Raw genomic sequence first — 22,321 nt, 5'->3', positions numbered from 1 at the left:
AATGACAGATTAATTATGCTTAATAAATTTGTCTTGCAGTTTCCTGACGAGCTATGTAATTTGTTTTTTTATTAGTTTCAAAAAAACCCTCCCGACATCTTTCCGACATATTCGATGTGACATCCAAAAAATTTTCATCCCCAATCTAAACAGGCCCTTATTTATGGTTGAAGTCCACAGTTATAACCGTGACCGCTCGCGCGCAATCCAGCCCGCTGGTTATAATCGTTGACCGCTCGCCTAAGCCTGGGTGCAGGGTTTATTGTTCGCTCCTTCCCCTCCACGCCGCCTGAGCTCCTGTCCGCCGCCGCCGCCGCCGCGGTGGGCGCACGCAGCCAAAGATACCACACGCCGCCTCGCTTCCGTCCACCGCCGCTTCGGCGGGGCACGCAACACCATGGCTGTGGTACAAGCCGGCATGGGCCTCACCCGCTTCGTCCTCCTCGTCGGCATCGGTGCGTAACGCAGCCGCCGCCGCCCCATGCATACTCCCATTGTGCATGCACTGGCCCGTCGATCCATCTGCTGCTACCCATGCATGATCCCACGCTCGTGCCTTTGTTTCTTTTTTTTTTCCCTCCTCCAATTCTACTCCTCCTTTTTCTCATCTACCATTGGATCAATCGTCGCGTGCAGGTGCTGTCGGCGGTCCCATCGCCGCCCGCAACGGCAAACTCGGCGAGCTCCTCCGCGATCTTCAGGTGCGTGGCGTGGCGGCGGCGCACCGCTCCGGCCGATCGATCTACTCCTCTGTGTTTTCAACTCTGAATTCTGATTTCCTGATGATGCCCGGCCGTCTTTCGCAGAAGTCTCTTACAGAGAAGGGGGCAGGAGTGGAATCGCCCGCCATCAACGACGACACTAACAACATAGTACGTCATGCGTGCACCGTGCATTGCGCAATCAACAACGCCCTGCTGCTGCTTCTTCTTCTTCTTCTTTTTATATGAAGACTGCTGCTTTTTGTATATGATGAAGACGCAGCATGCATGCGTGTACCTTGTGTGCTAGCATAATTAATGTAGCATGCTGGGTTTTTTTAACTCCCAATCTGTTTTTATTTAGGTGGCTAAAGCACTTGCTCTATTGGAAAAGGAGATTCATCACATTGGGACAAGACCTATTATTCAGGTGGATACAGGAAACGGAGGTCTGTCACGTACTGCTGTTCTGCTAGTTGTTGGGTTCATGTGGCGTGTGCATGCTTTTATGCTTTATTACTAAACCCAACCCGGCCTTTTATTTAAAAAACAACAACAACCCAGCCTTTTGCATCTTGTTTACTTCGTAAAAAGAAAGTTTTTGATACTGTAGCACATTTGTAACTATAGCAATTAGTGTCTAATTATGGATTAATTAAGCTTAAAAGATTTGTCTCGTAAAATACATGCAAACTGTGCAATTAGTAATTTTTTAATCTATATTTAATGATCCATGCATGTGTCCAAACATTCGGTTTGATCGGACAAAAGATCAATTTGTTCTCCCTGCTACTGCTATGAGTATACAGTAGTAATTGTCAAACCTAAGTCATGTAATTTCGCTACTTTGCGTATCACCACCTGCTAGAATATATATGCATGGTACCAAACATTGTACGCACACGTGCGAACATGTGTTAAAGTAAGCCTACAAATGGATTGCTTTTTCAGATCTTTATATGTAAATTTGATATATCTTTTTATTTAAGCTGTTGTGTCAACATGGTCCCTCCTTAAGTATATTAATCTTACCTCTTTGCAGCTGGATCAGCTTTGATAGTACCTGCTGCTGCTGTAGGAACAGTCGGCTACTGTTACATGTGGTGGAAAGTAAGTCCCAATTGATGTTGATCTTTTTTCATTCATCAGTGATATAATCCCATTGTATTTAAGTAAATCAACATGATGTTCCGAACACCCATGTTTTCAGGCACAATACGATTACTCTTCTTTTAGAAATAAAATAAAAACTGGAAATTGGCTTTTGCCTTCTTCCAAGTTGCAGTATCTATGCGTGTCACTACAGTCAATTAATGGCCTGCTTTCCGGCCACTGTGATCTAATTCCTTTTTTTTTGTGATCTAATTCTGAAGTCATACCATTTTTGTTGAACTATATAAAGTCTACTACAATCCCAAAATATAGCTAAATGTCATATAGACAGATAAAAATGCTAAAAAAATGTGTTAGGCCATTTGCTATTTACTTGAGCTTATCCTGTTCTGATTGTCTACAAGCACTGAAAAGGGCTTGTTTGATTAACTGTAACTTCTCTGTTGCCTTTCAGGGAATCTCCTTTTCTAGCTTGATGTATGTCACTAAACGCAATATGGCTAATGCTGTTGCAAGCATGACTAAGCATCTGCAACAAGTGCAGAGCTCTCTTGCCGTAAGTACTACCAGCATCCCTTTCCTAGCAAAGTCATTATCTCATTTTCCTTTATTATTCAGAATGAATGAACATTATTTGATTAGATTAGAGTCTAGACAGCAGTACCACAACTTGTACTCACTGTTACTGTCAAATGGATGACAGCATATCCCTCTCTGAAATAGATAATGATACTCTTTATGCTCATATTTAGGTGACTGTTTTTTTTTTCTTGAACGTGTAGGACTGTTGTGGCTCATTGCATTAAGGAAGAACGAAGTTTAACTACAAAGCACCCAAAGCGATTTTTTTAAAAAAAAATTAATTCTGAAATAGACCATGTGCCACTGAAAATATCATGAACAACCAACAACAGAGCAACTCAAGAACGGCAGACGGAGGCCTAACTATGTCTAATAAATTTAGGTGACTTGAATGTTGAACCGCACAACTATGTCTAGTAAATTAGGTGGATGCTAAATTACAATTTAACTGAAGTAATCTCAACAAATAAAAATTATATTATTCTTTTGAACTAACTTTGGAGATTTGTAGTCTCAGTTGTAAACAAGCCTTGATCTAATTGTTTACTCAAAAATAGCTGCATGATTAGATATTTTCATCAACCCTATGGTTGAAGGATAGGATTCAATTTTTGCTTTGATTAATGCACATTTTTATGATCAAATGGGTCTCCAACACGGATTTAAAAATGCTGCCCTGTTTGAATGTATACCACTTTGCTTAACTAGCTTGTGGGATTTTCAAATGATTTAAGTGTATTAAATGCCACAACTTGTGCAGGCTGCTAAAAAGCAATTATCACAGCGCATTCAGCGCGTGGATGATAAATTGGAACAGCAGAAGGAGATTTCGGTGCAAATAAAAGATCAGGTAGGAGTACTTCTTTGCTTGAAAGAGAACCCCCGGATGTTTCAATGTTCATTCAAACAGCAAGAACAGATTTGGAAACATATGTACTGCTGCGAAACTAGTTTCCATGAGTTATACAATGAACTACACTGTCAAAACCTTATAGTGAACTGAAATGTTGATATGTGATTTTTGCATATTTCATTGATTATACAAACTCAACTACTAATGCGAATGAGCTAGACGATGGAGTCTTTAGTGTATATTGTGGATAGTCTCATATATCCGCCTTTCTTCATTCAGGTTACTGGTGCAAAGTTGAAAATCAAGAACATTGGATCAGACATGAATAAAATAAAAAATATGGTTACGGGCCTGGTGAGCTTATATTGAACTTGCATTTGCTTCATACTAGTTTTATAGTTTTTCCAGTTGTCTTAACATAAATTTATCTGTTGTGCAGAATGAGAAGATAGATTCAATTGAAGCAAAACAGGTAAACTTTTTCCAGTTGTCTTAGCATAAATTTCTCGAGTTGAACATTCGCAAATTTAGTGTCAAGCTTTTCTGTTTTGGATCATGGATCCAAATTTTTCTTATACAATAGTGGAAGTAGAGGATTTCATTGTCTTTCTTCCTCAATGCATGATACAAATAAAGTGCTTGTCTTCTTCCATGATGACTAACAATATCTTATCAACAGAATTATTCACGTGTGGCCGTGGATTATCTCTGCCAATTCATAGAAAAAAGGGTTGACAAGCTGCCGGAACAGCTGGTAAGTGTATCAATCTTATAGGTATATACTTCAATAGTAAGTATTGTAAATGTTTCTTGGTAAATGACTTATATTATGGCCAATATAAAAACCTCATTGAGCTAGTAAATTTTTCATGTATATTTTGTTGACAGTACATTGCACTTCCTAATCCCACCTGAACTAAAACATGACATTATTTCAATATATCTCTAGCCTTTTTTTTCATACCGAAACCCCCTTGCCTCCATGACAAACCCAAATGCCAAACTGTCAGAAAGAAACCAAGGAGAAGAAATTTGGTGTTGATGTTTTTGAGGGATAGGATCCCTGGAGCATAAGCAATGCATTCTAACTTCCAAGTGGTGGTCATTGTTTGCCTCAATAGCATTGCTGGTATGCGAAGGCCATTTTCATCTGATTCTCTTCTCTCTTTTTTCTTTTTCCCAGGAAGGATTGCAACAAACAGTAAAGCGTATAGGATACAAGAACTCAGAGTTGCCACCGGTACAGTCCTGTCACTTTGTTTCTTCTTAGTTGAACTGTTTCATTGAAATGGCCGACGTCTAAATTATAGAAGGAATCACTTCATTTTGCTGGAGGCTGATATGGAAATCTTTGTTTTTCGACAGGGGCTGGGGGGGTTCGGGCAACTGCTGTCCACCGAATCAGCAAACCCTTGCAGTAGAAGAATGCTTCGATCAGCAGGCCTGAACTCTGCACGTCTGATTCTGCCTTGACGGTGAGAGAGATCAAGCAATGCATGGATGCATTTACCGACGCCTTGTGAAATTTTGTACAGGGAAACACCTTGATTTAGGGAGGCTGGTAGATTATCTGTGACTGTTTTTTAGGTGTTAGATTAGATGGCGTGTTCCGTCTTTCTAAGGCCTTGTTTAGTTCCAAAAAATTTTGGGAAATCGATACTGTAGCACTTTCGTTTATATTTGACAAATAATATCCAATCATGAACTAACTAGGCTCAAAAGATTCGTCTCGTCAATTTCGACCAAACTGTGCAATTAGTTTTTATTTTCGTCTATATTTAATACTCCATGCATGTGATGTGACGGAAAATCTGAAAAATTTTGTAAAAATTTTTAGGAACTAAAGCCCAGTTCTGCGTCACTGGCTTATTTTGCCGCTTTGGCCAGTTGAATCTCGGATTCTAGTTTTGATCTATTTTCACGCATTTTTTATCTTTAAAGGTTCTAATGATGATGTGTTTATGTTTCTCAAAAACACTTATTTCCTAATTTTAAGGGTCGTTTTGCCACGCCCAAAAATTTTGGTTCCAGCAACACACCTGATGTCACTGGCTGTTTTTTTAATTTTTTTATTTTTTTTTACGTATGTGTGACCTCGAGCATCGTAGGACATCTGTGCTACTTTGTTTCCCGCTAGGAATAGACAATGCTTGATTTAAGCATTATTTATACTCATTCCGTTGCTGCTGACCGATGTTTCCAAGCTTTCAATTCAGATCTCTTATGTATTTGATGCACAAACTAGCATGGTGATTTGGCACTAGAGTAAATTATAACCCAAAAATAGTGCTCCCTCCATGTATTAGTAATTCAAATCGTTTTAGGGAGCGATATGGTCTCCAAATCATAACTTTAACTTTTTTTAAAAAAAAGTATTTATTAAAAAATGATATATGTATAGTTTTATAAAAATACTTTTAAAATTAAATCTATTTATATAGTTTTCACATTTTCAAACTCAACAACTTAAAAGCTATTCATGATTTATATTTTCAATGTTTTTACCAAAAGTCTGTTCGCTTGGTAGAAAAACTATGGCAGAAAATACTATTTGCTGATTTATTGTGAAAGAAAACACTACTGAATGGTTGTTAGATTCGGTAGATAAGCTCAAGCGAACGAGACCAAGTCTTATCTAAAACGACTTGAATTATCAGTACCGAGAGAGTAAAGTTTTTATGAAATATAAGGTATTTTAGAAAGCTAGGGTTAGCAAGGCGATTGAGCTCACGGTTCCTTCCTTGACCTCCTTCCTATGGGTGCTCCTGCCCGACCTAGCCCAGGTGACCTAAACGACACCCTTCTACCGTCCTCAGTCCTCACTGCCTTGTCGTCATACCTCCCCCGATTTCTCTTTCTAAGGTCACCCGATTTGTTGATGAAGAGGGAAAGAGTGCTAGATGTAGGCCTTGTTTAGTTCCAAAAAGTTTTGAAAAAACGATACTGCAGCACTTTTGTTTTTTATTTGATAAACATTGTCCAATCATGGAGTAACTAAGCTTAAAAAAATCGTCTCGTGATTTACAGATAAATTGTGTAATTAATTTTTTTTCATCTATATTTAATGTTTTATGCATGTGCCGCAAGATTCGATATGATGGAGAATCTTGAAAATTTTTGGATTTTTGGGTGAACGAAACAGAGCCTGAGGAGAATGAGGAGAGAAATCGAGTGTTGAGAGAGAGAATAACAACCGAGCGTTGTATAGCATTTCTAATTTTTAAAGGAATTTTTGTTAAGTATTCTTGAAAGAGTGTTTAAGTGAACTGGTAAAGGACAAATCCTCCAATGAAAATTGATGGGGACGGGCTCCACTACTCCCTCTAAGAGGTCGTCGCCGTACAGGTACAGCAGCCGCGCCGTTCGATCCACTATGCCCCGCCTCCGCCTTCCTACGGCGCGGAGCCGGAGGCGGCCATGAAATCGAGGCAGTCCACCCCCGCATCCAAACCCACCCCGATGCCCGATGGCGCTCGCCACGCTGCTGGCGCACCTCGCGGCGGGCCGCTTCGACCGCGTGCTGGCGCTCACGAGCGGCGGCGCGCCAACCGCGTCCGCCGCGCACCGCGTCCTCCACCTCCTCCTCCGCACCTCCCCGCCGCCCCCGCTCCCGCGCCTCGTCGCCCTCGCGCGGTGGTCACGCGCCCACTTCCGCGCGCCGCTCCCGCTCCGTCTCCACACGCTCCTCCTGGCCCGCCTCGCCTCCGGCGGCGGCCTCCACTCTCTCCTCCGCTCTGAGCTCCACGCCCTCGCCGCGGGGCGCCTCCACTCGCCCGCGTCCATCCTCCGCGCACTCCCCGCTTCGTCCCGCCCGCTCGTCGCCGACATGCTCGTCCTCGCGCTCGCCCGGGCCTCACAGCCGCTGGCCGCGTACGGTGCGTTTCTCCTCGCGGGCGCCGACTACCCGCGCTACCGCCCTTCGGCCTTCTCCGTGAACGCCCTGCTGGCCGCCCTCGTCCGCGCCGACCGGGTCGACCTCGCCGAGCGGGCGTTCAGGGCGGCGCTGCGGCGGCGCGTGTCGCCGGACAAGTTCACCTTCAACATCGTCATCTCCGGCCTCTGCAAGACTGGGCAGCTCCGCAAGGCCGGTGACGTCGCCAAGGACATGAGAGGGTGGGGGCTGATGCCCTCGGTGGTCACCTACAACACCCTCATCGACGGTTACTACAAGTGGGGACGAGCTGGAAAGATGTACCATGTGGATATGCTGTTGAAAGAGATGAACCAAGCTGGAATTTCTCCTAATGTGGTCACATTCAACGTGCTGATTAATGGGTATTGTAAGGAGTCCAACATTACAGCTGCAATCAAGGTCTTCGAGGAGATGAGGCAACACGGGATTCCTGCGAATATGGTGACATATACTTCACTTGTTTCGGGGCTCTGCAGAGAGGGGAAGGTGGAGGACAGCATGAAGCTGGTGGAAGAGATGGAGGAGTTGGGGTTGGCAACCCTGCCTACCCTGAACAGTGTGCTGAATGGGTTTTGCAAGAAAGGCATGATGGTGGAAGCTGAGGGTTGGGTTGATGGCATGGCACAGAAGGGAATGAAACCCAATGTGGTTACTTACAATACCTTGATCGATGGATACCAACGGCTTGGAAAAATGAAGGAGGCAACAGCGGCCAAGGGTGCAATGGCAGGGAAAGGGATTAGTCCAGATGTAAAAACTTATAATTGCTTGATAACAGGGTTTACCACTAGTACGGATTGGAGGAGTGTTTCAGGGCTTCTCGATGAGATGAAGGAGACAGGTGTGAAAGCAGATCTTGTAACTTATAATGTGCTTATTGGTGCGCTGTGTTGCAAGGGTGAGGTCCGGAAAGCAGTAAAGCTCTTGGATGAGATGGTAGAGGTTGGTTTGGAGCCAAAACATAGGACGTACAATGCCATTATAAATGGGTTCTGTGAGAAGGGGGATGCTAAGGGTGCCCATGACATTAGGATTAGGATGGAGAAATGTAAGAAACGGGCGAATGTGGTCACATGCAATGTGTTTCTCAAGTACTTCTGCAAGATGGGGAAGATGGATGAGGCTAATGTGGTACTGAATGAGATGTTGGAGAAAGGCCTAGTTCCAAACAGGATCACTTATGAAATAATAAACTCAGGAATGATAGAGAAAGGTTATGTGCCTGATATAAGAGGATATGCAGCAGATGTTTCTAAAAACTTGACATCTTCCTGAAAGATATGTTGTTGTAATGTTCCAATATATCTTGTTAGAAATGGTAGGCTGACAACAGTATTCCAAAGGAAAGGAAACGATCCTTCCTCCATTCCAAACACTCTCTCCAAGTTTTTTTTTCCCTTCATTTTGCATTTCCTGTACTTTTCCTCCAAAATTCCTTTAATCCAAACAGCCCCTCATACTGGTACCGAATTATTTATCTTCAGTGCGAAGAATTTCCATTATTTTGGTTTCACATGCAAGACAGGTATGACTGTATGGTGATGAGTTCTCAGACGTAGATTGTATCATGAAATTAGACGAGCTGAACAGGTCAACAAGGAGCCAGGAAAGATATCTAAAGGAGAACTTTTAGCTGCTTCAGTTGTGTCCTACCAGCGGGAAACTGTTGCTTCAACTTTGACGAGTTTGATGATGTTGCAATAAGTTTTGACTTTTTATTTCCCATAGAGGCGTAGAGTGAATTATTAGTGCCATTTGTTTTCCCCTAAGACCCCAACATTGCACTTCTTACCACAGATAAGAGCTTGAAAACATAAAGTGTGTTATTATTGTAAAGGCTGATGTGAATGTTGATTGTTTGTGTGCTAATGATGTATTGACATTTCATCATGTAACATGTGGACAATTATATGCTAGATATGATGATTATAAATTGGTTTTATTCTGCCATTACCAAAAAAATGACTATTGTTGATAGTTTATACATAGATATCCTCAAATGTAAAGTTTCTTTAGTAGTTTGTTTGTAATACTTTGTTTGGTTCATTTCCGGTTCAAAATTGTATTACTGTGGAAAGCTTGGAGATGACCAAAACAGTGGAACAGTAGTGGAGGTTGACCATGCTGTGTTTGCCAGAATTCATATTTTTAGAGTTGGTCTGTACAAGCACTACTAAATCAGCAGAAAATACAACAATTAAACGAAATATGCTACTATATGTTTTCCTGGAGTTTTCCTTTGTTGTATTGAACTAGAGCAATTTGTTTCCCAACACACTTAGATCTTATAATACCCACCTGAAACATTTCTTTTTAATTATTACTCATATGCAGCATTTCCTTCAACGCAAGACGATTTACATAGGTTCCAACCATGATTCATATGCAAGATAAAGGGAAAACTTTCCGGTTGTCATATATATAGGGTAACACATTATAGGAGCAATGTGGACAGAGTACATTCATGACTAGTAATACTGGTACTCTAGTAATTGAACTTATTGGAACCATTCCTCACGGTGCCATCTAGTGTTTCACTGCTGTATGGAACACTTGTTTTGATGGCCATGTTCATGCCAGCCAAGTTATAATCATGTATAGGTTGGCTAGCTTCCTGGATTGAACTGAATATAGCGTACCTGGAAGAAAATATTGGTGTGAAATGATGATGTCATGGGAGAAGCAGTGTATGATGAGGAAAACCTGAGAAGTCGCAAACAGCAGCAGATATTGAGTGCTTCTGAAGAGGATGAACAGTTCTGGTTGGAAGAAGATGATGAAGGATTTAGAAGAGCCACAACGGCATAAAAAAAATCTGGAAACTCGTGACTGGCGAGGTACCAAGCTGAGATCTGTTGATGAAATCAGCTCTCAGACGCAGCAAGCATTCTTCTCGTCCTCGTATTTACTATCGCCAGTATGACTTTCTGGACTTGGATACAGAGCATGGAAAAGCAAGGAAATCTGATGCATCAGGTACTGATGCTAGCTCCAATGCCGAGAATGTGATACGGGGCTAGCGACATTTGTGTCGAGCAAGAGGAAGAAGAGGAGGAGGATAGTCCTGATGATGGAAATGGTAATAATGTGAGTGATAAAATGGATAAGTGCCACGCTTTGGCAGAAAATAAAGTAGAACCGGATGAGGAGCTGAAGGAGCAACCACAACTGTAGCCTGTAGAGAAGATGATGCTCCAAGCAGGGAAAGCGGCAGAACATTCCTAGATCTAAACGAGATTGCACCTAGAGTTGGTTTTGACGGAATTCTTTTCTAAAATAATACTCTCTCCATTCTAAATTATAAGTCATTCCAAAAATCTTAGAAAGTCAAAGTATTTTTAAGTTTGATCAAAATTATTTTAATATTTAATTGCAGATCTAGAAGCTGTAATAGTGAAATTGCAAATTTTAGAAGCTGATCGGCCGCCCATCGGCAAACCGGCAGCCGATAGGCCACTAATCGGTAAACCAGCAGCCGATAGGCTACTAATCGGCATTTTAATATGTGCCTCAGGCATCATCCACGTGAGCGTGCCGATAGGCATACACTAAGGACGTGCCAAAAAAAAAAGAACAATAACAATTCGTTTCTGGACGCAGAAGACAACAGAACTACCATCATGACAATACGAGTAGCCCTTGACATCATCAAACCTGATTGCGAACCTGGACATTAACACTATATCATACAAAATCTGATTCATTCAAAGCAAACAAGCTGCAGTCACATGTAAATTTTACAAAGAGTAAGGCCTTTAAACTGATCATTTTCTTCTTAAGAGTGTATAGCTCCGGTGTGCCTCTGCAACCGATCAAAACACCATGCCCTCCCTAAATTACACTGGAGTCATCACTTGGGTCCAGCTTTCCCAAACGAATCACGGAGGGTAACAGTTCTGTTGAACACGAGCTTCTCAGGAGTGGAGTCCGTATCCACGGCGAAGTAGCCTAGAATCCACATCAAATTAGGACAATTAGTTGAGTTGTGAAAACCAATTGAATGACGTATTGTATAGGAGGTTCTTCAGCTTTGAAATTACCAAGCCGCTCAAACTGGAACTTGTCACCCAGAACTGCAGTGGCGAGTGATGGTACAGCATAAGCGTCCTTTATCACCTCTTTGGAGTGAGGGTTAAGATCACCAAGCCAATCCTCCAATTCAGCAGGATTCTGTATGGTGAGCAATGAAGATGTTGGTAAAGCTTTATTTCAGTGGAGCAAGCCCTTGAAATGACAGTATGATATTAAGGAGTACAATACCTCTGACATGAACAATTTCTCAAATAATCTTACTTCCACCTTCAATGGTTCGACACCAGGTGCTGGCTCAGAAACCCAGTGCAGAACACCCTGTACAAATCGTGAGCCAGTCAGCCATCTAGATTTGCATTTTTTTTAGTCTCCCAACTAGATTTATTTTACTTAAAAAATCTCCAAAGAGCAGAATCAAACCCAGATTTCAAGAAATTCCAGTAAACTGATACCTTAAGTTTAGAAGTCTTCAAAGGATCATATTCAGCTCGAATTTCAACAACATCATCAGGACTATCACCATAGATAACATCTGTGCATTTTATGGGGAATGCATACCTAGTAATTTAAGGGAACATGGCATGTCACTATTATATTGAGTGGCTACGATAGATAAGCAGGTAGATTCTGATCAAATCTCTCTTGAAAAAAGTACCTTAGCATGACAGATTTGCCAGGGGCTAGCCCATAGTAGTCTTTTGAGTCCTTCAGGCGAAAATCAGTTTTCTCAATGTAGACAGTTCTTGAGAACGGAACCTGCAATATAAGAAAATTTGATACATCTAATCAGTATGAATATTTGATGTCCAAAGATCAGTGAACTTATGAATTATTAATTATTGCAAATTTCGCACAGCATTTAAGTTTATGAGAGTGTTCTTGTATCCTAAACTGGAAATGAGAGGTACCTTATAGTGGGAGGAAGCATCAGTATCAGAAGCATCAGGCCACATTTTCCCATCAAGGTCTAGTACTTTTCCTTCTTCCAAGTTAGTTATTACAACCTAAAGTTATGTTAAAAGAGGTAGCACAATGAGTGATAGTGTTCTACTAAAGGATGACTTGATCTGGAACAGGAACTTAAAGCCAAACCTTTAGAGGGCGCAAAACAGCCATGGTTCGAGGGGCTGTTTTGTTAAGCTCTTCCCTGATGTGGTATTCTAGACGATCAACGCGAATTAAACTATTGTCACTGCATAGAAAATACAACAGACACATCAGAAAAAAAAAACAGAATAATAGATGACAGGGCATGTCTATATAAAGTGTTCCATAACAGCAAATATGTATTTCTACCTTCTCGTTATGCCAATTCCACGGATAAACGAATTAATTGCAGTTGATGATACTCCCCGTCGCCGGAGTCCTGCCAATGTCAACAAGCGGGGATCATCCCACCCATCTACCCACTTCTCTGTCACAAGTCGATTCAACTGCAGCAGAACATGACAACAAGTTCAAATGAACAATGAAATTATTGATAATACTCTCTCCATTCCAAATTATAAGATATTTCGGCTTTTCTAGATACATTGATTTTACTACGTATCTAGACATAGTGTATATCTAAGTGCATAGCAAAAACTATGTATCTAGAAAAGCCAAAATGTCTTATAATTTGGAATGGAGGGAGTACATCATAACAACAAATATCATAGAATTGATCTCCTCATTTAGCTTCAATAACATATATACCTTTCTTTTAGACATCACAGTATTTGATATGTTTAGCCTTGAATACTCCCACACATATGGTTGATAAAGGCCCAAGGCAACAAGTAGCCAGTAGTATGAAGGGCGACGTATGTCAAACTCAAGTGTGCACAGCTAACAAAAAAGAAATAAAAGACTTAGTTCCTGTTATTGTTAAACCAACTCAAAATTATTTTGGAAAAGAAAAAGAAAAGAAATTACCGAATGTGTGATGTTTTCAAGAGAATCCACCATGCAATGAGCATAGTCGTAGCTCGGATAGATACACCACTTGTCACCAGCATGTGGATGAGGGGTGAACTGTATGTGTATAAACAATTAGTTCTGATGATATATATTATGAACAATAGATTATCAGTGAGCACTGTCGCTTACTTTTATTCTATATGCTATTAAATCAGACATATTTTTGTTCTCATTCTGCATGTCCTGCTTCATTCGGAGAGTTGCTGTACCCTCCGCAATCAACCCACGCCTCATGTCTTCAAATAGTTTCAGTGACTCTTCAATTGGCCTATCCCTCCATGGACTATTCATCTTCTTTTCCCTGTACTCCTTGATTTCTTCTGCGGTCTGGTAATTATATACAAGTCAGCATGCAGGCATTTTATTTCTCAAGGACTCAACATCAATATTCTTCTTTCCATGGTACCACAGTTATGTGCACTTCAATCACTGCTGGAGCAGATAATGAACAGGTGAGGTGAAATATACCTGGTGATCCACATAGGCTAGCCCTTTCCGTATTAATTCAACAGCATGCTCATACAAAGCTTGGAAATAGTCACTCGTGTATGTTACTTTGTAGGGCTCCCATCCCATCCAATGGACAATTTCCTGAATGTGGTCTATGTATTCTTTCTTTTCAGCTTCCGGATTTGTGTCATCAAACCTGTTGTTCAAATATTCAAACAGTAACAAAAAAGAAACAAATCAAGCAGAACTGAGCACAAGTCTCACAGGAATGTAGGGGTAAATAAATATCGTATAAACAAGACAACCAAAAATTTCCAAGACCTACCAACAGAAGATTAGGAGGAAACAAAAATGAAAGGAAAACTCTTCTAATCTATTTTATACTACAACTACACCAAAGATTAACCTAAAGCAGCACTAACAGCCATGAATGCTTGTAGAAAGGTATGTTAGCTAGAGCAAACCATTCCCAAAAGAAATCTTATTACCTAAGGTAGCAATGGCCATTTCGCTCCTTAGCCAGACCAAAATCAATAAACATAGCCTGTGTAATGAAGCTTGTAAGCATATACATCAATTTTAAAAATTTGGTGTGCAAGGAAATGCATTCAGGAAGGAGATTATGAAAACCTTGGCATGACCAATATGAAGATATCCATTAGGTTCCGGTGGAAAACGGGTCATCACTTTTCCTCCAGTTGCCTTAAGATGTTTTTCTAAAATTTCTTTTGTGTTATGTGCTCTCCATATGTTCCCATCGCTGTAAAATATTTCTGTATGAACCTAGAATCATAAAAAGATATCAGAAAATCACTGAACAAAACTTACTATATGATGAAAAAAAGAAACAAATCAACGAATATTGATCAATGTGAGTGCCACAACTATGACTTGTATGTAAGAGAATAGTGGAGCATACCTTAAAGTTTTCCTCTGGTTGAGGAAATATAGTATATGGGTTCAATTCCTCCTCAGTTGGTGGTGCAGCAGTGGCCACTGCAACTTTTTTCTCCTGCATTTTACAGAAACCATAACCAAGTGGTCCAATAAATAAAACTGCACTAGTTTAAACTTGAATGGTACATATGATTGCCAACCTCAACTTTTGCTGGTTTTTCCTTCTTCTTTTTCACTGGTTTTATATTGTCAGCTTCTGTCTTCGGACCTAGGATTTCTACAAGCCTCTTGTCAATTTCCTCCTGTACAAGCAGAATATTCAGATGTTCAAAACAACTAAAAGAAAACCAAAACAAATCGTGTGGTTTGTATAGATAATTGCTTTGTACCTTTATCGCCTTAGCATCACCCCAGGGGTGTCTCTTCCTAACCAGTCCACATAGCATACCAACTGAAGAAAAGCCAAAAGGATAGGATTAAGTATTAGGTTCAACAATCATCCATCAGTAAATTACTAAACTAAGAACTATGAGCATAGTTATTATATATTCAATAGGATATAAAACAGTAAACATAATGTGGATTTTGGTTCATAAAATTGCTTGCAATTTATCATGTGAGTTGAATCAAAGTTCAAAGACCGAACCATTTATGTGATACCGCTGCTCCTTTATAGCTTCCATATTCTCCTCAAGAACGTCAGTAACAGTAGATTTAATTTCCTCAATGGAAACAACCACACCTGCAGGCACAGCATTGTGGTAGTTATAAGATGGCCAAGTGATATGGACTAAGGATAAACTATTAACAAAAGTAGTGTCTATTTCTTGTCCGAAAGCCAATATTCCCTTAGCATCGATAACTTTCAGATGAAATAAACCGATAGACTAAGAATAAACTATTTCCTGAGAGCTTAGCAAATACTTTTCCTTGTACCAAAAGAACAGATAAGCCAAGCCGTATTAGAAAATTCTAAGAACTATGCATGGCATGGAATATAAAGAAGCATATTGATACAAGCCATTCAAAGGAAACATACCTACACCACATGCTTCTTCAAATTTGCCCACATCTAGAGAATCAGGACCAGTATTAGTAAGAAATGACAGAGCAGCATCTAGCTGTGCAGGGTTCTTTATCTGAAAAGGGGAATTTTTCAATTTTCAGATCATCAAGGCAATGGGTGGTGAAACAAGAAAAACACTATGTCAGCACCAGCAAAATCAACTCATAGAAGTCAAGAGTGAACAGGGGTAAAGGGGTTTACCTTTGTTGACAAGACATAGCTAATAAGGACAGGACGATGAACAAGCGCATTAGTTGGGTACTTGGTGGCAACCTGTTGCACCCATGAGTAAGCTGAGTTACACATGAAAAAAAATCTTCAGCTACATTTCTCATGATTCAATGGTCTAGGTGCTTACTGCATATAGAAGATTGCCAACAGACTTGTCGCATTCCTTTATACCAGCCTGTCGACAGGCAAACAAGACCAGTTAATTAAAGGGAAGAAGGCTGCACATTTTGAAGATATTTTCAGTGTAACAAAATGTTAAAATAATATCAGCAAGGTTAAGCTAGGGTTAGGATAATTCAATGGAGAAAGGGGCAGTAACAACTAGACATAATGTCTGAATTCCTATGTATGTAGCTTTAAACATCAAGCTGATCATAGAAACAAAAGTGACGAAATTAAGCCAGCGTGGACAAAATGGAGCTGCGATAGAACCTGTGAAGCGGGCAGCAGACTTGCAGAATGAGCAACCAAAAATTACACGCTACAGTTTAATAACGATCGGAGCTGGGAGTAACTAAATTGGGCAGCACGGATTAAGCAACATATAACATATACAAGGCGCACCAAACACTTGTGCAGCTAGTCTGCATCCAGAACTATAAAAGCGCCAAATCCTACACCAGCAACAAAGCTAGTACAATCAAAATCAGACACCCCAAAACTCCGCATCAACGATTGAAACCCAGCACCCGCCGAGACACCCAGTGCGGCGAGCGCGAACGGACGGCGAGGGCTCACCTCGGCTATGACTGCGGCGAGGTTGGCGGTGACCTTGCTGTTGACGAGCGCGTTCTCGGCGGTGCGCTGGTCGAGCCCGAGCGCCAGCAGCGCCTCCAGCGGCAGCGCCGGGCCCGCCTTGTCCCCGTCTCCCCCGGTGCCCATCCTCCCCTCGTCCTCGTCCGCAGCCGCCGCCTCGCGCTCCCTAGGGTTTAGGATTCCGGCGGGAGGAAAGGCGCAGCGGAGCGGCGGTGGAGGAGCTCGTGACTCGTGAGTCGTGCTGCGATTGGGATTAGAAGGGTGTGATGTGGGTTTGGATTTGGACTAAACCCAAGTGAAGGGCACCCCAGTGGTATATATCGAGGCCCACTTGTCCAGGCCGGGCCCACCAGCGAGGACGGAAGCCGGGGGCGCGTGCGTCAGCGGCACGGCGTGCGACGGATTCCGTTGGCTTCCGCTTTCCGTGACGCAAAGGACGGCTGGGATCGTATCTTTTTGACTACTGTGGTATTGCTTCGTGCGATCTGGGCCGTCCGGATATTTTTGAAATTTGTTTTCGAAATGGATCGAAACTTGAGTTCCAAGATACTGCTCTGCTATACGCGGGAGTGGCTGACCTGCGAAGGAATTGGATGAGTGTGGACCAGATCAAGGACTTGGCTGCCACGGAATCTGTCGGACCGGAATCGGATTCTGGAATCCATCCACCACGTTGCCAGAATCTCTTGTCTCGCGTCCAGAGTGCTATGGAAGCTGAAAGCGACTGATGTGAGCCTGCCGCTTGACTGAAACAAGCGAAAACGTCCTTTGTATTAGCGTAATTTGTACTACCAAGTACTCTCTTATACTCTAGAAAAGTAACATACTCTATAAAAGTAACATTCTGATTTCTTTTTCCCTAAAAAAAATTCTCCGGTCAAAAACATGGGGCATTTGATTGATGTTTAACGAACCAACGTTGTGAGGATCCTTTGGGGCACAGGATGGAGCACTTGATCTGCAAAATGAAGTCGATCCAATCATGGGACATCTTATTTGGCGATTTGTTTGCAGGATCGATCATGATAGCAAGCAACAGAAAACAAGCAAAAAAACTAAAACCATGTATCTGAAGGAACAAAAAATATTGCATAAGGAGGTACCAGTAAATGGTTACTAATATCACGAGACTTCCTTACCATGATTGTATCTCCTTACCGCACAGTTTTCAAGATCACAAATTTTGATTACAAAAGAATTGGCATTTTCAGAAGCACAACAATACATGAATGCAGCTTCTGCTTCCAACATTATAAAGGCTTCGTTCGCTCGTCTTATAAATTATATTTTTTTTTGCCAGTTGACAATGTTTTTCGCTAGTCTAAAAAGTTATCGTTGAAAGTACTGTTTATTAATTTATTTTGATAAAAACATTGTTGGCTAGCAGAAAAAGTACAGCTGTTGTGTTGCATCCTGATGACAATAAAAATAGTGATCAGAGGATGCTATCACAAAGATCAAGGAGTTAATGGGGGAAAGCATCACTCAACCCCTTTCAGAAAAAATACAAATTGTTATGCTAATCCCAATACCATAGAGATCTTACTTTGGTTTCTAATAAATTCCTGTAGAGGCCTTTGGTCTCTCCAGTTCTTTCAAAAAAAACACAGGCAATAGAGTGAGCATGTCAAACCCAGACCAGATAGGCGGATCATAGACACACAAGCCTTTTGCGGGCATACAAATGAACTCAAGAACAGACACTGCGAGCAAGAAGAGTATGTTCCATCTTCCATTCGGGTCACTGCAGCAGCCATTCAGTCAGGACTTCTGGACCGAAAACATGGAGCCATCGTTCAGGGGCAGGAGGCTAAAATAGGACACATTCTCGTCGACACAGCAGGCCTGCCACTTTATCTGATACGAGCCTTCAGGGAACGAGCCTGAGAACCCCTGCCCACTATCTGTTGGTTCAAGTCAACCATGTTGCTGTCGGGGTTTCAACCCGGACCAACAGAGATAGCTCGCTAAGAAAGGAAATTAGAAAATGAATGCCTCTATCTTCTATCCTTGCCCTGCTCTAGCCATTTGCAGAACGGAGGACCAATGATCTACGATGTGTCTTTTCCTCATTGGGAATCTGTATTTGCACAAACATTAGCGTAGTGTTTATCACATAAACAGGCAAGATAACAAAGCATCTCATGTTGCAAAAGTAACAATTTAACACTAGCTGCCGTGCAAACAGAACGCTGCCTTCTCCCAAGCCTCGGCTTTGATGCCAATTGTCGCCCTAACTCTAGTCGGACGGCAAACAGAACGGAAGAACGGGTGGAAATCGCAGAGATTTTTGGCGCTGCAAGCAGCAGCTTTTCTGACAATTTGCAAACACAAGTAGAGGGAATTACAATCGAACCACACGACCTTTCTGCTGCCACTGCACGAACGCGCACGGCAACAGAGTAACCGACTGCCGACGCACGTCACCCGCATCATGCACGCCATCGACGCGCTCTGGAGCGCGCCATCGCCACCGAGCTGCCAACGCTATGTTTGTACACGCACTACAGTAGTAGTGGTACTCCGTAGCGTGCAGGCCTCGCATCGTTTAGCTTCACCTTCACGCGGTGAGGGTGAGGCCGAGCCGCTGGAGGTGATGGTCAGTGTCCTCCGGGTGTTGGTCGAGCTCCCGCTGCCGCGGCGGCAGCACCCACCGCCCGTCCTCCGTCCTCACCATGCCCTTGTTCTCCGCCTGGTACCACACGGGCGGCACCATGTGGTCCTCCCGGAGGAAGTCGCTCGACTTGTTCACCAGCGCGGGGTCCCTGCCTCGGAGCTCGAACCCCTCGCCGGAGCCGCGGAAGCCGTCCAGCAGGTGCAGGTGCGCCTCCAGGTTGTGGTAGCACGAGATGTCCAGGGTCTCCTTGAGGAACGGCGACGCCCTGTGGTCCAGCTCCAGCGCCACGCCCAGGTGCGTGTACACGCCGCCGACGCCCAGCCTGCCCACCGCCCGCAGCACCAGCTCCGGGAACGCCGCCTCGTTGAAGAACACGCCGGGCACCTTGGGCACCCTGTCGTGCACGTTCACCACGCGCAGCGCACGCACGCCGAGCTCCCGCTCGAACCGCCGCCTGAAGCCGACGTTGCCCACGCGCGGGCCGGCGAAGGAGAACACGCACACCGGCGCCACCCTGACCCTGCCGTCGTCCGGCGACGCGTTCGCGCGCGTCTCCGCGACGTCGAACGCGCACAGCATCGCCAGCCCGCTGCCCAGGCTGTGGCCCGTGACCGTCACGCTCACCTGCTCGCCCCGCCCGTGGTAGAGCTCCACCAGCTTGCGCACCTCGGCCAGCGCCTGCTCCCGCGCCGAGTACCTGCAGAACCGGCAGCCGGCGTCCTTGTCCGTGTACAGCGCCGCGAACCCTCTCTCCACCTTCACGTCCGGGTCCGGGCACGGGACGCCCGTCTCGCGCAGAGGGATCTGGTCGGACGTCAGGTCGGCCACCCACTCGAGGCGGGTGATCGTGCCGCGCCACGCCACGGCGATGTCCCGGCGGCCGAGCCGCGCCGTCTCCTCGTCGGTCGACACGGCCACGTACCCGATGAACGTGCCGGACTCGCTCCACAGCTTGGCGTCGGCGGCCGTGTGCTTCCGGTTGGCGAAGTTGGGGAGCTTGAGGCCGTTGCAGGTGGCGTAGAGGTAGCGGCTCACCTCGTAGCCGACGCCGCCGAGGCCGACGTCGTGGAAGAAGGTCCTGGCAGGGTACTTGCAGCTGCCGCAGTAGGGGGAGAAGCGGTCGTAGTCGAAGCTGTCGTAGGTGGCCTGCGCGAACTCGCCGTAGCGGATGAGCTCGCCGCGGAGCACGTCGTCGATGGGGTCCAGCAGACCCTCCCAGTTGTTGCTGCCATGGATCTCCCGCCACCGTGCGGCCAGTTCCCCGTGATCGTCAGAATGCCCCGACGGCTTCGCTGCCTGATCAGAGCCGCTGCCCGTCTCCCCGATCACAGGGGCCGCCCGGTTGGTTGTGGACGCCGAGGCGACGACGACATAGCGGCAAGAACGACGACGGCGCTGAACCGTGTTCGTCAGTGCCGCATTGGGGAAGCCCCGGTGGTGCACGGTGGGCAGGAGGCTCAGGCAGGAAGATATGGTGGCTGCCATCACCGCCTGCTTGGTGTGGTCACCGACTCAACGTTGTCGTCGACGCGATCAGAGATCAGACGACGACGCTATGCTTGTTTTGAACGTCAACGTGGCCTAGCTAGTCGTGCCGTCGTGCGCGCGGTGGCTACAGTTTTCTTGCTTTCTTGGCGTGTTTGAGCTCGTAGCTCGGAGGAGGAGCAGCTCGCCATCGATACATCCATCCATATATATGCCTTTATGGGATGAGAACGTACTGATGGGGTAAGTTGCAGCTGCTCGATCCTTTGTAGCCAATGCGCTTTATGCTTTATTTATGGTCATGTTTTTTGTATATTTGTTTGTAGCATCTTTGAATTATGCCTAATTGTAACTTGCATTGTAAGGTTAATAAGCTAGTGCCTACTGTTGTCAATTGGAGATTCTTGTTGAAGTAACTCTCACAAGCCATGTTAGAAGAAAGTTTAATATTAGAAATTCCCAAAACAAAAAGACGTTGGCTCAGTAAACTCAACTCATCACGACAGTGTGTAATAGCTAAAAACAGAGGGATGGAGAAGTATATGTACTACTATACAGAGTATAGGTAAATAAAGCCTATTCAATTGGACAAAGACGGGATAATATTTATGGTGTTAATTAAAATATAAATAGATTATAGAAAACGAATATAAATGATTTCTAAATCTTATTTAGACTTTAAGTCTACATTGTTTGAGGTAATAAATAACTTTAGACTCTATGGAGTCTGCATTGTAAATGCCCTAAGGGCACTCCCAATGCTAGAAACACACATGTAGTTTTTGTACCTATTAATTTTTATAGACACTATATATATAGAAACTATGGTCCCAATGGATAGTTTCTATAGAATATTTTTTTGTCCAATCACATTCATTCTCTCTCCATTCTTAACCAATCATATCACTTCATGTCTTGGATTTTGTGTAGACATGGTTTCTAACTTAGACCCAGTTTCTATGATTTTTGTTCTCTCTTCAATAATTCTCTTGCCACATCAGCAAAATGCTTAGGTGACACTGCAACTAATATCTATAGAAACCATGATGGTTTCTACATTGGGAGTGCTCTAAGGCCTTGTTTAGTTCGCAAAAATTTTCAAGATTCCCCGTCACATCGAATCTTTGGTCGCATGTATAGAGTATTAAATATAGACGAAAATAAAAACTAATTGCACAGTTTATCTATAATTTGTTAGATGAATCTTTTGAGCCTAGTTACTCCATGATTGAACAATGTTTGTCAAATAAAAACGAAAGTGCTACAGTAGCCAAAAACCAAAAATTTTGCGAACCAAACAAGGCCTAAGACCAGTCCCAATGCATAGTTTTATGGCACAGTTACCAAAACTATAAACTAGGTAACCGAGCCACATGAGTTTTATGGGGATGAAATTCGTCTCTCATCTGATAAAACTCTCATATGATGAAACTCCTTTATTTAATAACCCTGCTAAGTCAGTAATTTTACTTATGTGGCACTCTATTTAATGTGCATAACACTCTTATAAAACATGCATTAAGACTGGCCTAAATAACATCCGATCAATCTTTAATTGAGTTCGTTCCTCAAAGAGAGCTTTATATACACTCGAAAAAACATGGAAATGCATGCGCCACGACAACTGCAGTGGCATACTAGTGCCTTGTTTACTTCCAAATTTTTT

General features: G+C 43.4%; 4 protein-coding genes across 4 annotated transcripts; 2 read left to right on the top strand and 2 right to left on the bottom strand.

Annotated features, from left to right (window-relative positions):
* Positions 227–4,993, top strand: LOC8084373. Its single transcript, XM_002457171.2, has 12 exons — positions 227–455; positions 637–701; positions 807–872; positions 1,066–1,150; positions 1,744–1,811; positions 2,269–2,370; positions 3,157–3,246; positions 3,529–3,603; positions 3,689–3,721; positions 3,929–4,003; positions 4,433–4,489; positions 4,615–4,993. Exons 1-12 carry the CDS (start codon positions 398–400, stop codon positions 4,720–4,722), a joined length of 882 nt encoding a protein of 293 aa, XP_002457216.1. The 5' UTR covers positions 227–397; the 3' UTR covers positions 4,723–4,993.
* Positions 6,568–8,682, top strand: LOC8078748 (pentatricopeptide repeat-containing protein At1g09820). Its single transcript, XM_002457170.2, has one exon. The coding sequence runs from the start codon at positions 6,716–6,718 to the stop codon at positions 8,435–8,437; it is 1,722 nt and encodes a 573-aa protein (XP_002457215.1). The 5' UTR covers positions 6,568–6,715; the 3' UTR covers positions 8,438–8,682.
* LOC8078747 (glutamine--tRNA ligase) lies at positions 10,781–16,840 on the bottom strand. Its single transcript, XM_002454995.2, has 22 exons — positions 16,536–16,840; positions 15,925–15,972; positions 15,768–15,839; positions 15,540–15,639; positions 15,147–15,242; positions 14,890–14,951; positions 14,701–14,802; positions 14,523–14,615; positions 14,234–14,386; positions 14,092–14,147; positions 13,622–13,799; positions 13,283–13,480; positions 13,109–13,207; positions 12,890–13,021; positions 12,491–12,627; positions 12,287–12,386; positions 12,103–12,198; positions 11,850–11,950; positions 11,647–11,752; positions 11,423–11,512; positions 11,203–11,332; positions 10,781–11,110 (listed from the first exon to the last, which is right to left on the bottom strand). Exons 1-22 carry the CDS (start codon positions 16,677–16,679, stop codon positions 11,013–11,015), a joined length of 2,391 nt encoding a protein of 796 aa, XP_002455040.1. The 5' UTR covers positions 16,680–16,840; the 3' UTR covers positions 10,781–11,012.
* On the bottom strand, positions 18,819–20,927 carry LOC8078746 (phospholipase A1-Igamma1, chloroplastic). The gene has a single exon (XM_002454994.2). It carries the CDS (start codon positions 20,653–20,655, stop codon positions 19,114–19,116), a length of 1,542 nt encoding a protein of 513 aa, XP_002455039.1. The 5' UTR covers positions 20,656–20,927; the 3' UTR covers positions 18,819–19,113.

Source organism: Sorghum bicolor, chromosome 3 (assembly GCF_000003195.3).
Source record: "Sorghum bicolor cultivar BTx623 chromosome 3, Sorghum_bicolor_NCBIv3, whole genome shotgun sequence".
In the NCBI taxonomy this organism is placed as follows: Eukaryota; Viridiplantae; Streptophyta; class Magnoliopsida; order Poales; family Poaceae; genus Sorghum; species Sorghum bicolor.
Note: the sequence above shows the minus strand (reverse complement) of the source record. Positions and strands in the feature narration are given on the sequence as shown.